The sequence below is a fragment of the Tinamus guttatus genome, unplaced genomic scaffold, assembly GCF_059628265.1.
Source record: "Tinamus guttatus ecotype Peru unplaced genomic scaffold, ASM5962826v1 Tinamus_guttatus_pri_ptg000115l, whole genome shotgun sequence".
NCBI lineage: Eukaryota > Metazoa > Chordata > Aves > Tinamiformes > Tinamidae > Tinamus > Tinamus guttatus.
In genome coordinates this window covers 5,903,733-5,919,481 of record NW_028288649.1, presented here as the reverse complement: position 1 = coordinate 5,919,481, position 15,749 = coordinate 5,903,733, and the positions used below count along the sequence as shown (strand labels likewise).

General features: G+C 43.6%; 1 protein-coding gene across 2 annotated transcripts in view; it reads left to right on the top strand.

The window, feature by feature from the left end:
- Positions 1-15,749, top strand: part of TGFBR2 (transforming growth factor beta receptor 2) — a 76,288-nt gene that overhangs the window by 18,069 nt on the left and 42,470 nt on the right. The window contains exon 1 of one of the 2 annotated variants that reach the window (XM_088521148.1): positions 3,969-4,072. The exons of the other annotated variant lie outside the window; for it this stretch is intronic. Within the exon in view, the coding sequence (XP_088377274.1) occupies positions 3,994-4,072 (79 nt within the window). The 5' untranslated portion in view covers positions 3,969-3,993. Of the gene's footprint in view, positions 1-3,968; positions 4,073-15,749 lie in introns of those variants that run through there. 2 annotated transcript variants of the gene reach the window in all.

Below are 15,749 nucleotides of genomic sequence, written 5' to 3'. Positions count from 1 at the left end.
AAGAAGCATGAGAAACTGAAAATCCTCCCAACATCCTTTGCATTTGCAAAATTAGAATGGAATTCTTCATATAAAAAGGTTATGCGGCGAGATTAATGGCACTTCCTGCTTCTGGCTAGAAGCCCTGCTAGCAAGATCTCTCTCCCGACACTTCTCTACTTACACTTTCACCGTTGGGGGTATTTATGCAAACACAGTAAATATTGAACAAGCCAATTCAGTGAACCAGAAAAAGAGTTGATTTGCACTGTGGATAGAAGTCAGAGAGTCATGTGAACAGCCATGCTCTGAGAGTCTGCTGCTAATTTCAATAATATTTCAAAACTTTATTTTGCTAAGTGTCATTCAGGGGATTTGCACAGAAAGCATTATTAAGATAAAACATGAAGATAACATTATTCTTGTTTCCTCTGATGTAGGCAGGAGTTGATAACAAGCTGATTGCCTCCTTGTGATGGATGATTACGCACAGCAGATGTTTTAATTTGATTATATCGGTGAGATAGCTGTGTAAAGTCCAAACACTTTTTATGAGTCTTTCAAAACATTTTGCAATGAATGTAACCTTTTGTAAATGTCCTTGCTTGAGGCTGCATGTGTTTTTATAATAGTGCAAATTATTAGTAACAAGTCCAAACCAGTGGTTATGAGACAGGAGGAAACTGCATTTCGTAGTAGCTGTAATGCTATGTGCTCTGATAAACTAAATGAAGACAGCAATAAGATGTGAACAGCCATACAAGGCACAGTAACTACAACTAGTAGTAGTTTAATCTGTAGAAGACTACGTGTTCTTCTTCAGCGATAAATGGGGCACAAAACATGCAGGCTTTTTACTAAGAATGCTGAAAGGCCAATATTCTTTGCCAGGCATCCTGAATTTGATAATTAACAAGCAGATGTCAGCTTCATAAACAGAGCTCTGTAGAAAGCAGAGGTTTTGGTCTGGAAGTCTTAAACTAAGCATCACTGGGTCTAATAAGCTAATCAAAATAATGATTTTATGGGGCAGTCCATCAGACTGTGAGTAGAATGACTTTGGGCTAAAAATGTGTGTTAAGGGCAGTGAGACTACAGTTGTAATAGCAATAGCAACCCTTTGTGGAGGCTTGAAAGTGTTCTTCATATGAGAATAATATTGTAGTTGCCATGGAATTTTGACAGATATATGATATTGCAAGCTGTGAAATGGTTGGAATAGGAAAGGGAGAAATCATTTGCTTTCTGTAATTTTTATAGATGGTTATGAAAACTGGTACCTAAAACTACAGCTGTCTTTCACAGGAAGGCCCTGAGGTCCAAGAGATATTAGCTTGTTTGTGTTATGGGTATCTCTTTAGATCATTTTTGAGGATCAGAAAGAAAACGCACAATATTCAGGATTTCAGTATGAAACCTTTCTGAGAAGCAAACTGGAATTAACTGACCCTTCTGCACCCAGTCAGGCTAGAGTTAATTATTTACAGTTTCAATCTGTGAGTCTTCAAAGCGGGCTCACTTTTAACTCAGTCAGGCTGAGGTTAAATATTCATAGTTTCAATCGAGAAGTAATGAACTGCAGCCTGCAGATAGGGAACTGGGAACTATGAATAGGGAAGTGGAAAGAAATGACCAACTTAGCCTTGTTTTATATATTCTTGGTTGTCCAAGAAATCCTGACTAAACTGCACTTGGGCCCTAACAGGGAAGCCTATAGTACTCAAAAAGGCAGAAAATGAGCTTTGTTAATAAGCCTACCTAGGAGAAATCTGTGAACCGAACTGAAGTTTACTTCCACTTTCTTGTGGACTTTTTGTGATAAAGTTATTTCTGCACCAAGGGTATCCAGGTAAGATATCCCACCCACCCAAAAATCTTGCTAGTAGCAAATATGTCCTTACACTGTCTGAATATCCAGGAGCAACCATATGCAACCCTTGTATCACATGCCGTAAAAACAAAAGCAACACTTATATGGAAAAAATAGGCTTCTGAAGTGTCCTGTCAGTGCCCTGACAACAAAAGGATTGGGATCCTGAGTCCTGCAGACTGAGGGCTCCCCACAACCCCTCTCTTGCACTGGTCAGATGCAAGAAGACCGATGGCACTTGCATCAACGAGAGAGATCAGGTGCTGCAGCAATGCAGCATGAGGTTGAGGCTCACTGAATCATACCTGAGTGTACCTGAGTATATGAATCATACCTCAGTTTGAATACTAACATTAAATACGTATTTAATGGCTTTTTAGCTTCCTTACATATTGAAAGTTAGTCATCTAAAACTAACAGGAGAGTTCAAAGCAATATATACAGCCAACTTCCTAAGCAAACAGCGGCTCTTGACAGCTGCATTGCTACAACAAATACTGCTGGGGTTTGAGAAATGTTTTCATATAAATGTATTACTAAAAACACAGGCAGTTTCTAGCATAGAGTGGATGGACAAGAACTGATAGGAATACTCCAAGTCTGCACTCAAAAGTGAATCCAATATTTCATACCTCATCTGGAAGGTGGCAACTGTATTTGAATGAATCTTGAGTGTATTTAAAAGGAGTGGGGGAAAGAAAATACTCTTCGAGAGTTTTATGGGAATTTGCACAATAAGCTGGGACTGCGCTGTGAAAACATGCATTTAGGGAGTTTTTAAAACTAAATTTACATAAAATCACAATGAGATTTTTTATGCCTGTTATAGGCCAATTAAATGCATTATGTAAACACTTCCAAATTCATAGAGAGTTGATCCGGGACATTTGGAGCAAGATAATGTACATTCCCCCTGCAGGCTTAGCCCTGTTTCTCAGATATCCAGATCTGTACCTCTAACTCCTGCTGTAATCAAGACAAAAGCGAATCACCAGAATTTGAACAGGCTTTCTCAAATTATCCCCATGTGCAGCAGTTCACTTTGCAACCAATGCTCAGCCATTTAGCTTGGAGAGAAGAGTCTCCACCAAAAATGGGTCTCAAGATATTTCCTGGCTAGCCTGGAAATAGCTGGATTTACATGGGCAGAAAGCACAGACCTTATTCAGTGTAAATCTGCTGAGGGTCTAGCAGCTCTGTTACCTTGGTTTGGGCGATGCATAACTGGCATCCCTGCTATGGTCTTGCTCGTTGAAGGCTCTGTGCAATTTCTCCCGTCCAGAGCGCAATTGCTCTGGCAAAAGCTGAACCTGCTTTAGGGAAGAAGGGGGATGAATTTCATCTGTGCCACATGTGCCAGGCTGGAGCAAATGGTGTGCATCCAGCCCGTTTGGGAGCAAAATGCAAAGAAAAAAAAAAAAAAAAAAAGGCAGGTGGCCAGTTGTCACTGTCTGCTTCAGCACGTGCAAGCCAAGCACCCAGCCAGTCTGTGTGAACATTTCCTGTTACTACCCTGACTTCAGCCTCGTCCGCCCACTCCTGCTTTGGTTCACCGGGGGGTTACAGCTCATCTTCCACGGGCCAGTGGAATAGGATGCAAAATGGGGCACAAAACGGTCTGAAACAGCAGCCCGGCGAAGCGCAGCGCTACAAAGCACCCGGGACACGGCTAAACCCTGGGCTACGGCTGCCAGGGAGCCCTGCGAAGCCCCCGGGGACCGCGGTCGCGCGTGGGCATCCGCGGAGCCCGCGGAGGCCGCTCGGGGCGGCCCGTCGAGGCCGGCCCGGCGCTTGGGGTGGGCGAGCAGAGGGGTTGGCCTAAGGCGGGTGATTGACACCGAGATGGGTGAGGTTTCGCGTTTAAAAAAATAAAATAAAAAAAAAAAAGGAAAGAAAGAAAAAGAGCGAGTGCCGGGGGGGGGGAGTGTGGAAGGGGGGGTAGCAGGAACTCCTGTAAGAGCCCGTCAGAAAAGTCCTGCCCAGCTGTTTGCGAAGTTTAAGATTTCCTGTTTCCCCTGCAGTGAAGTTTAGCAGTGAGTCACCCGCGGTGCCGAGCAGCGCAGCGCGGCTCCGCCAGCCCCGCCGGCGGCCCCCGCGCCGCTCCGCGCCGCTCCGCGCAGCCCCGCGCTCCCTATGCGGCCGCGATGCCCGCCGCCCCGCGCCGCGGCCCGCGCCTCTGCCTGTGGCTCCTGCTGGGCGGCTCGCTGCCCGCGCTGCTCCGCGGTAAGTGCGCGCCGCGGCCCGCCGGGCGCCTCGCACTTGCTCGGGCCGCAGGCGGCAGCGGGGAGGAGCGGGGCGTTTGGGAGCCGGGAACAAAATGCGGGGGGGAGGAAAGGGGGAGAAGAGCGAGTTTTTATATTGCCCTGCTTGGAAGTTACCGCGGGAGAAAGCGCGGGGCGGGGGGTCGCTGCAGGCAGCGAGCTCCGTCGGCGGGGGAAGCGGGGGAGAAGAGCGAGGATTTGGCAGGAAATGCACCGGGGTCTGGTGCGGCCGGCGCAGCCGGGCAGGGCAGCCCCGCAGCCGGAGCCGGGCCCGGAGCGGCGCGGGCGGCTGCCGGGCCCCGCAGCCGCTGCAACCCCCGCACCGGGGGTGCCCGGCCCGGCGCCGCTCCCAGTCCCCGTGCTGCATCTCGAGTCCCTTCTTAGTCGCTAGAAACGTCCCCGGCCGTGCGAGCGGCTGCAGCATCGCAACGGCGTGAAGGCATGGCCGTGCACGCAGAGCAGGGGCGATTTGTAAAAGTGGTCCCAGTGTTGTAATCCACCCACAAGGATGCTTTGCAGCCCACATTCCGGCTGCTTTCTTCAAAACATCGCTAGGTTCTTAAGGCCGTGGCTTGTGTTACTCTTCGTAGAGTTTGGGGAGGTTAAAGTGCCCCTGTGGGAACTACTCCCTGCTCAGAGGGGCATTTGCTCCCTCTCTTACCAGCACTGACCCGCGTGCACCAACTCATGTCCACGAGGGCAGGCCCTAAATCATGTTGCAGCCCCCTTGGTGAAGCTAAGAAGAGAGCATCACACCTGAAACAGTTGTGAAGCATCAGGCAGGTTTCTGAGGTGCCCTATGCTAGTGAGATTCTCAGTATGAAGTGCAGGCACCGGAGCTTCTCCAGGCTGCGCTTAGTGCTGCGGTTCTGTCCTGCAGCGCATCCGAGGCTGGTAACGGCCCCAGAAGGGTTGCAGAAAAATAACAGTATTAACTAGATAGCGCTCCCACAGCCTCTGCAAATAGCTGTGGACATGAGTAACTTCATGCTTCATTCATGTCATGGTCAACAGGCCTCACATACCTGCAAAGTTACTCACGTAAGTTCAGAGCACATGAAGGAAACAATTTACTTAAGAATAAGGCACTGTAGTGTCCTAGGGCACAATATTATTATTTTAAATTGGAGGTGTGCAACTTCTTGTTGATTTTGGTGTATACTTGTATTCTTTATGATTAATATAAGTCATGCACAACTAGTGATGGCTTTTATTCTGATCCTGGCCTTTAATAAAGTGCTGTAGATTCATACAAAGTGCAAGGGCTCCACTGTTATTAAACTGCTGTTCTATTATTATTATCACTTACACTTTTTTTTCACTCAGCCAGTGTAGACCGTTTCAAACTACTGAGAGGTTTTTTTTTAATGGACATATCTTAAGATTTTTTTGATATCTTTTTTCTTGTCATAGATCCTGAGAGAGGGGAAAAAATAGAGATTTGCTTCCAGTTCAGTGTATTTTCTGTTGATTTTCATCTACGCTCTTCAGTGACCAAAATTAGGTTGACCTCTTGACAGTTAGACTAGTGTATAGCTCCAAAGCTTTCTGAAAATTACATTTTTATAATTAGGATTAAGTCGAAATAAGCATGCCACAAGTTAGCATTGGTCAGAAAACAATAATTCTGTGGGGCAGAAAGTGCTTGATTTGGATATGGAATGTTAGTTGTCATCAGGATGAAAACTGGAGCTTCCAGATGTTTTAGGGAAAACAAGACAAAGCCCAAGAAGAGCCCCTTGCTCCGGAATAATCGGTGGCTTTGCAGCTGGCCGGGAATGAGCAGGGCAGGTAGCAGTCTCACGAGAGCCGGCCTCACAGGCCTGCCTGCTGACTGCCTGCTCTTACCGGCCAGGGCATGAATAAAACCTCAGTTTAAATTTTATCTTAATATTTTCCCTAGCAAAACACTAGAAAAGAACTGCACGTTTGCCTTGAAAAAAAATTCCAGAGTAAACCACGTATTCACGAGCGGATCCAATATTCACTTTGAAAAAGATGCTCTAGTGTCCTGTGCTAGACACAAGTAGTTGAGGTTATTTTCAGAGACTAAAGGCACCAGATAGGTTTACTGACTGATTGTGGCTGCTGTACTGATAAATGGCAGCGCAAACTAGCAGTCACTTGTCTAAGAAGTGAACACAATTATGTCCAAGTGAAATCAGACTCCGTAGTTTATATTTGAGGTATTAAAATCTGAAATTGTGCTTTGGAATTAATCTGTGTGATGATGATTCTTTTCCAAATATCTGGTACTTAATTTCTGTATTCAGATAAGCTCTGCTTGCATTGTTATCTCCTCATTTTTTTAAAAAACTATATTATAGTCAGTTGGTTTTATAGTAACACAATAAAATAAAATTAAGAGCTTAGGAGAGTTGTGAGAGGGAAGTCTGAGAACAAACATCTTCATAATGTGGTGAAACATGTTTGCAACATGCTCGGATCTAAAATACAATCCTGCCTCCCGGTAAAGCTCTGGCAAATTTCCAGTTATTTCATGACAGTACTAAGAACAGGACTGAGATATTATTGCATTTTCTTCTATCTATGATGTGTTGAATTCTGAGTATTTTAGATCTCGTATGTCAAAGATCGCTTTTACTTAATTGCTACTTTGAGCTCTTTAGTGTTAAAATGCTTCTATAATACTAGGGTGGTAAATTCCACGTAGTTATGGTTACTATTAAAAAGTGATGAACCAAACCTTAAACTACTGCAAATGAAGCTGTTTAAAAAGCAATTTGAGAAAAGGGGCAATAGGATAATTCTTTCTCTTTTTTTTTAATATACTCATCATCTTATTTTTCACTTATATTTTACAAACACTTACTATTATACGATCTAACCAGTGTTGCTTCAAAATCAGGTACCTCTTTCTGAGATGAGTTGTCACTGCTTCAGAGATGCAGAGATGCTGATTAAAAGTCCTCCTTGGTACAAGGTTAACTCTGAACTCAGGCGTAGAGCTGGTCAACCTCTTACCAAGCGCAAAATTCTTCATGGTTTTATTTTTCATAATTAGAAAGGAGCTCCACTTTAGGAGGGGAGGAAAGAAAGAGCACAGTGTCACTGTGGTACCAATTGTTGATGCTTCCTGTGATTATATTTCATCCGCAAGATATTTTTAAATTGATATTTTTGCCTTAGTGGCATAGGGATCTTTTCTCACTGTGCTGTGTGTCTGCCCATATTGTGTTTGGTAGCCTGCGTTTTGTCTCTCTGTCATCCCTCTGACCTCTGAAGGTCTGTGTCTCACGGGATCAAAAATGAGCAAAACTCGTTGGTTGGGTCTAATGTGTTAGTTAGCCTTAACTATTGCTTGGCAGGTGCATTTGTGGCAGCTTGGTATGAAATAACCGGCACTGATGTAAGGCACAGACGGGGATCCAGGAGCAATCTGTGTGGCTTCCATACTGGCTAGCATGGCTGCAGGGCAGCTTTGGTGGCACCTTCAGCCACTTTGGTGACTCCGTGGCTTGGCCTGAAGAGGGGAGGCCTTATAGTCCCCATGGCGTTTGCCCGGCCCCCAGGCCACCCTGGCGAGCAGAGGAGCAAAGGGATATGCAGGGCGAGGGTGCAGCGGGGCAGCGTCGCCCTTGCCAGGCAGGAGCTCTCCAATGCTCCAAAATTAGGTAGGCAGATCCCAGGAACACTGACTAGCTGGTGTTGCCAGGTGGCATAGCATTTTAGCTATGTCTTAAACATGTTTTTCATGGTTGGGTTTCATGTGGGCATGAGGGCAGAATGGCAGAACTGGCATCGGTTGAGTATAACCACTTATATCCTATTTCCTGAGAGGGTTTAGCTGACATAGAAATGATTAGGGTGAGCTGTGTAGAGAAAACAAAGCATCTCGAACACCATCCGGTGATGAAGACTCCTCCAAATGAAAAGTCAGGCCTAATAGACCTCATCAGGTCTTATTTCCCTTTTGCTTAATTCCATTTTTGTTGGTGCCAACATGTCGTAATTCATTTGTGTCCCATTAACTTTTAGAGATTTAAGCAGCATTTAAAGTTGAGTGTGTTTTAAGTCATATCCCTGCAGTCCATATGGATTCCTGTGGCAGGGACTAATGTGTTTGCGTTGTTACCAAGTGTGGCAACTGTTGCAAATGTTAAGAAGCAGGAGAAATGCTAATTGCTCATTTGTGCCTGTTTGTGCATATTTTTCATACACTATTTCCTAGCCCTGCGTAGAACTATAGTTGTTACAGATTGATCTACCTGCCCTGTTTTCATGTAGGTTTTAAAGCCTTTTTGCCTCTGGGAAGATCGTCTTGGGAAGGAGTAGTTTTCCTTTGCTCAAACAACTGGTGTTTAGCAAGAGCTTCCTGCTGGCATTCATCCCTGAAGTTAATCTGGCTAGAATTAGAGCTGGTTGAGAATTTTTGACACTGTTTTTTTCATGGGAAAATGCTGATTCGTCAAAACTGAAACAATTTGTGGAAATATACCAGTTTCCATTAAACTTTCATCAGGAAACCTTTTTTTTCCCCTAACACGACGTGGAATTTATGATATATAAAAGGCAGAAAGAGAAATAATCATTAATCAATATTTTGATTAATCACTGGTTGAGGGTGGAAGAAAGGCAGGATCAAGGGGTCTTGCTCTTGAACATTTGCACATTTGAATCTGGAGCTCCCCCTACCCACTACCTCCAGGATATTGGCCCACAGTCTCTTCCTCTTGTTTTGGCTGCATGCATAACACCCCCACACGCACCACTTCAAATGAGGTTGGTTTCGTTCTGGTTGCAAATATGAAAATTTATGAAACGTTGCAGTGTTTTGTGGGGCAGGAAAAACATTTCCCTGCCAGTTGATTTCGGTTGATCTGCGGCCATGTGTTCGTCTTCCCTTCCCTGGGTGGGAAGGACATTGTTCAGAGTGAATGGAGTCTTCCAGGCTTTGTTTCGTATCATAACAATAAACAAGCCTTGCTCAGTGTTGTGTGTCATGCAAAGGAACCACAATTTTAATTGCTAACAGCCCCCATAGTTGGATTCCAGGATTCTCCATTCTCTGAGTGGTATTTCAGCAATAATCCCACAGACACTGACAGACTTCAGCAGCGGATAGAAGATTCTGCCTCCTCTCACTTAAAGTATCCTTCAACTTGCACTCTCCAGACACCCATTGCAATGACACCTAGCATTAACTGTGCACTCCTGAAATGGTCATTTGAAACCAGAGGTGTCAGAAAGCTGCCTTCTGTTTCCTACTGTTTCTGTTTGTAGCCAAGGACTTTGGCCCAGATCCTCAAAAGAACTCGGTTTCCCTGCTCCATAAGTAGATTTCTTAGTTTTTAAGGAAGAAAGAAAGGTTTATTAAGCAGCCTAAGCCCTAAACTCAGAAAGTCACACTTTTTTTTTCTTTTTTTTTTGTAGTCTCCTGTAATACAGCTTCTGAAAGACAGCTTCTGCCCTCTGAGCATCTGAGGAGGCCCTCCAATGCATTGCATTGGTAGACCTGGGAGCTTAGTCTAATGCAGCCTTTAAACTTGGTCAAAGACCCAATCTACTCCGAAGCCATTATAAAATCCATCTTGTGTTCCCAAAGCTGGGGTGGCTCTGGCAGGGCATGGAGACTTCCTTCTGCTAGAAAAGCAAGTGGATTTGAACAGAACATACTCAGAGAGTGGCGGGAGGGTTTCACAGAGTTACTCCTCAGAGCAACATTTTCCAAGTAAAGACACAAGTGTGGTTCTTGCATGCCTGGGACATTTAATGAGCCTTTTTAAGAACTAGCATTGTGCTAGGGGAACGCACACAGGATCAATCTGTTAGCTGGCATAAATCAGCATTGCCCTGTTGAAGGCAAGGAACCTGCCCTGATTTATACCAGCTGAGAATCTGGCCATGGAATAAATAATAGGCAACAGTATGTTATGAGGCTGTAATTCCCTTGAGGGAGCTTTTGTGATATGAATCTTAGAGAAGCCAGCATTATCTAGTTTTTCTTTCCTGGAGCAAGAGATTCATTTGGCTGTGGTATTTGAAGTGGTCAGAACTTTAGGAAGGAGAGATTTCCAATAGTCGAGGGAAAGAGGACACTTCCAATCTTGCGGCATTTCATTAAGGTTTTTTACTCAGAATTCTAGGAGGATAATTTGGGGGGGGGAATGGACATAGACTGATTAGGGCATAGGCAGTCACAAAAATAAATAAATAAATAACAAAGCAATGTGTACAACGGCTGATTTCTCATTGAGACTAGGCCTTTCACTGCAAAGCACTTGCGTGCATTTCCCAAACTGCATGAAAACCAAGACTCCCTTGGCAGTATCAAGTTGCTTATGCTGGCATAATTAATAAGGAAGTGAGGTGGAGAGTGGGAAATGAGGACTGAGAGGCAACCTCCTCCTCAGAATGTGTGTGTGTTGTTTAATCTTTTTAGGTCTTCTTCAGAAGGTCATAAATAAACTGGTGCTCAGTTTATTGACCCTGAAAGGACTGAGGGTTCAGTTAGTTTTTCCAGCAATTAACCTGTAATTCTTCTGTGCTGAAGTATTTTAGATGTGCAATATTGGTGAGCCACCTCCCTCCATTTTTAAACCTGTCACAGATGCCGCAGCACTGGCTGAGAGTCAGTGCACTGTGCACGCTACCTGTTGGCACAATTAGGTTGTGCCTGGGGCTTTTGGATGAAAATGGGGTAATTTTGTAGATTTTTATCTTACTAGCTCTTAAAAGTGCATTTTTAATGTTGCCGGAGAGTGCATTTTGAAACAGAGCTCAGGCGAATACTATTGAATTATAATTTCCAGAGATTTTTACAGAGGGAAGCAGGAGCAGCTGTCCAGGATTCTCGTGTGTCTTAAGATGCTGATCTGGTCTGATCCTTGAGGTCTAATTAGTAGCTTAGATACTATTGACAACTATTGAAGTGCCTCAGTACAGCAGAGGTTTTAATAACATGGATATAATACATAGGCAACAAGTTGAGGAAAAATCTTCGGGCTCAGTGAGAGTTGAAATATCTCACTGTTTTGTTTGATTGATCCCCTGTTTCTGCCTGGCTGCCCTGGCCTGCCCTGTGGTGCAGCTCCCTGCTTGGGACCTCAGTGGCTGGAGCAAATCTGAAGCAATAATAACAGGGCTTAACATATCTCGTGTGCCTTCAGAGAGCTCCAAGAGTGTCGTATGTGTGAATACCTTCTGGCCATTAAGTGCATGTTTGGGGAAATATGATAGGTGTAATTATACGCTTTCCTTTCCCACAATTGCTTTCTGCAATTGTCTGCTCTCTTAAAATACTCCCGTAGACGGAGTTAGTATCTGCTGGGCAATTCTTAGGCCTCTGCTAAAGAGAGGACTGTAGCTACATGACCATTTATTTCACTTCAGCTCACTGTAAAGCTACTAATTACCATCTTATGTTATTCTGAGCAAGGTGTTACATACTTGTAAGGCTCCTTTTTTTTCTGCCTTTTTTTTTAAACCCTAAAATTAGCTACACTGATAAAATAAGCACGATGAAGGATGTATCTTTTTAATTATATTATCAATAATGGCAAAATGGAATGACAGAAAAATCACATGTGGGAGCTCAGCATCCGGGCAGCACTGAGTTCCATCTGGAGCTTATGTGATAGTTGGTCTCTCGCTGCTTTCAGGATGCTTGCCCCTTGGCTCTGTAACTATCTCAGCTGCTCCTGTAGCAGGACTGTGGAGTGACTCTAGGGTCTCCTATTCTCCTTGGGGGAAAAAAGCTCACAGAAAGTACAGGAATGAAATGTGTGGAGCACAGTACCTGTGCTTCACTAAAGGGAAGAATTAAATGAGGTTTTGAACAGCACAGATTTGCAGTCTGCATTCAAGAACCATGAAGATTTCAAGAGAAGAGCTGTCATATGCAGGTGACTGTTGATCCATTATTTCCGGCCTGCAAACATGCAGCAATTGCCTGTCTTGTTTATCTTCTGCCTACCAAGAGGCCCGTGTTTTTGCAGTGACTGTGCTGTGGCCATTACCTTCTACCTCCCCGCAGCTCCCACAGTGCATTTCCACTCTTGCATTGACTCTTTCTCCCCCAGTGGGTAGAACCTTTGCCCAGAAAATGGGAGGCCTCTGGGGTAACCAAACACCATCCGTGATGGGCTTCAGTAAGAAAGATCCTCTCTGGCTGAGATCAGGCAGCCGTCTTTCTGCAGGGAAAGGCTTGAAGTGTGTGCGGGTGGTCCCTCCAAGCATGTCAGAGGAGAAGAAAGCCGGTTCCTGATGGACTCATTCATTATTCCAGCCCCTGCGGGGTGACTGATATTCTCTCCAGGGAGTTCACAGCACAACAAAGCCAGACTTTACATACAGATCTTTTTTTCCTTAAACTGGGAACAACCATTTCTCATCATCATGAAAAGATCAGAGGGGACCATGTAATAGTCATGACTTTATAAGCCACTTTATTGAAGCTTTCACAGTGTAACTAGCTCAGCATTATGTGATTGTGGGCTATTGAATTTCCCTTCTTTCCCTAAGTCTGTTCTTCCGTTTCCTCACCCAAGTTTACCACAAGGGAATGCCTTGAGTCAAAAATCTGAGAAGCTAATCCTTTTATTGCGTTTGTAGTATCTCCATCCGGTACGTACAATAGGCCACTGGGCTTGCAAAGCTGACAGAGCCTGAATTTGCATGTAAACATAGCAATACCACACTGTATGGTCATAACTAAAGCCCCCAAAGGAAGATTTAAGAGTATCTGTATGGGGCATCTGTAAGAGGTTACTTATGCAGATGGTGGGAGGAGTTAGAGCCTCGTTCTTTGTACACAGGCAAGGGAGTCAGGACTTGGTCCTGAGTTGTTTTTGGATAAGTTTAAAACAATTAGCTAGAAAGTGAGAAACCTGCGTTCAGGCTCTCCTTAGTCTTTAGAGACCAAATCCCAGATTTCCAGCTTCCCAGCATTTCTTCCACTCTTTTTCTCATGTCAATCTTGAATTTCAGGACACTTGGTTGTATTTGGATTTCCACAATGCAGGCTTAAAATTAGACTGTACCCTGCCAAGTTAGAATAAGTTAAATGAGATAGCATTAGTGCTTGTTTTTTATTTTTTTTTTCCATCGGTTGGTGAAGCTGTTGGAATGAATGCTAGAAGCAAACCACTAATTATTTGTAGCGTCTTACTCTTCAAGGTTAATGACAAGACACCTTTGTCACTATGATAACTGCACATCTAGAAATAGAAGCCGCTGACACCCGCCTTCCCAAGCTGTAGGTTAGCATGAGTAGTTACAGCACCAGAACAGTCATCAATCTTCTCCCTAAAGGGTGGATGTTGTTTTAAATTTCCATTTAATGCTTTTAAAATGGCGGTGTAAGTAGCTTTGACCAGAGCAGTAATTTGAACCCCAGCGTCCTTAGGCCAGTGATGGGTTATGAAGGAGGTTGTTTGTCTAGGGAACCCTTTTGCATTTTTCAGCCGTCCGTTTAATGTTCTGGTTGCCTGACTTTGGAAAATGACAGGCACTTGGGGTTTGGCCACTTGAAGAACAAAAGAATGAGGAATATTTTATGCAGCTGCTATTACTGGTCTGAATGCAGATTTGGTCAGATATGCAGGCAGTTTGCCATACCTTAATAAGTTATCACACATCACATAAACCTCAGTAACTGAGGGCATTTGCCTCAAGGCAAATGTAAGGTAATGCAACCCAGTTAAGTCTGTTATGCCAGCATGGTAAGCTGTGGGTAGGAGAGGACACAGGGAAGCTCACCACCATTAGTTGGTGGAGTGTAAGTTGTTAAGCCATGTTAACTTGGTCATGTTAGATTGTGAAGGAGGTTAAGGTTGTGAAAGGTGAGCAAACATTCATTCCAGCAATGAGAGCTGAAGGCAGACAAAATCATTTTGGCAACAAGATGAGCATTTTTAGCAAAGAGAATATTTAATTATTAGATTGGTGTCAAGGATGTAATGGACTTCCCAGTGTGAATCTCTAAATTGAGACTGAGCTATGCTTTTTAAGGATGTACCCAGAGAAGCTAAGGCTTGATACAGAAATTGCTGAGTGCAATGATTTCACTTGTGCTGTGCAGAAGGCCAGGCTGGAAATATCACCCAGTTCCTTCTGACAAAGAACCTACAAAGCTGTGAAGCAGCAGGTTACCTCCACCACATTGGTTTCACTCGTGTTCCTTTCAGGATTAGGACAAGCATCTCAGAAAAACAAAACAACAACAACAACAAAACAAAAACCCACAATTAAACTACTCTGTCTCTGTTAACTAACCCAGCGCAAGGACATTTCAATTCAAGGATTTTTTTAAGTGTCTCTTTTCCTATAGGACACTTTCCTCTGTTACAACATAAAATACTGCATTTGAAAGACTTAAGAATTGTTCTGTTTTGCAAGAATGCTTTTAAAAACGTATTTCATTCTACATGAATGTAATATGTGTGAATGATGCCAAACTGACAGCTCTAGAGAATGATCTGCCTGTGCCCCTGAACAGTTTCACCAGAAAACATTCAGCTCCCTCCTAGCGTTTAAAGGGACCCTGAGTGGCTGCTCTTCAATTACTGTTTTGAAATAGCATTTTTCTGACATCATTATTAATCTACTTGGCATTTGATGAAGATGATCAAGCCTTCAGACATCTTGCAGACTATTACCAATTTCTACGGTTGAATAAGTGCCCTCCACATGAAAGATGATTATGTACTATATGACCAGTGTCCAGGAACATCCAATGACTCTAAAATGTTAGCTATCAGCTGCTATAATTTGACATAGCAGCACTCAGAAACCTCAGAATAACATCTGCTGAAGATCTTGTCTTATTAAATGTAACAAATATATATGATGGTAAACATATGTGGCCAGAAACAAACTGCACCATTTGGAAGTTTATGAATTGTCATTGTATTTTGGTCTTCCTGGTTTTCTGGGGTTAGAAGGAATCACTGAAGTAACTGGATGAAATTGTGAGGTATCGGGATGAAAATTAAGAAGCAAGGGAAGGTTTGCATCTGAGCTGCTTCTTGAAACGCTTGCTTTTGTGTTTCTGCCTTATCTCTTCCTAGCTTTCTCCCTGAAACAATTTCTTTGACAAAAGTCATGGCAGACATTTAAACGGCTTCTTTTTTTCTGCAATATTTCCTCCAAACAAGGCAGCTTGCAAGTGTGTATGTGGAGTGCTGCTGAAATGTTAGGGGCATCGTTAAGCTATAGACCGGAGAAGGGTTTAAGCTGTATCTTGAAGATCTGAAAATAGTGGTTTTGTGGAAACTATGACAATCAAAAAAGCTTACTTTTTATTAAGTACTTGGAGGGAAAAACCATAAAAACCAGACTATATCAGGACATTTCATATTCTGCATTTATTTGTAATTTTATTCTGCCTAAATATGCAGCGTTACTGTTCCTAAACAAATAGGAAGAGTCTGCAGTCCCTCACACATGAAGATGTGTGCTACCTTCAGGCAGGTAGACTAAACATTTTGGACTGGCAAGTTCCTTCCCACAAGCTATCTCTAATGTAAGATTGTCCTTGCGCAGTAATGCCAACAGTTTTAGTGGAGATACCTGAAGTGCATTGGGTAGTGAGTGAAAATAGTGCTGGACATGGTGAGTGAAAATAGTGCTGCACATGGTGAGAAATGTGGTGTTGCATGTAGTGAGAATTGTTCTAT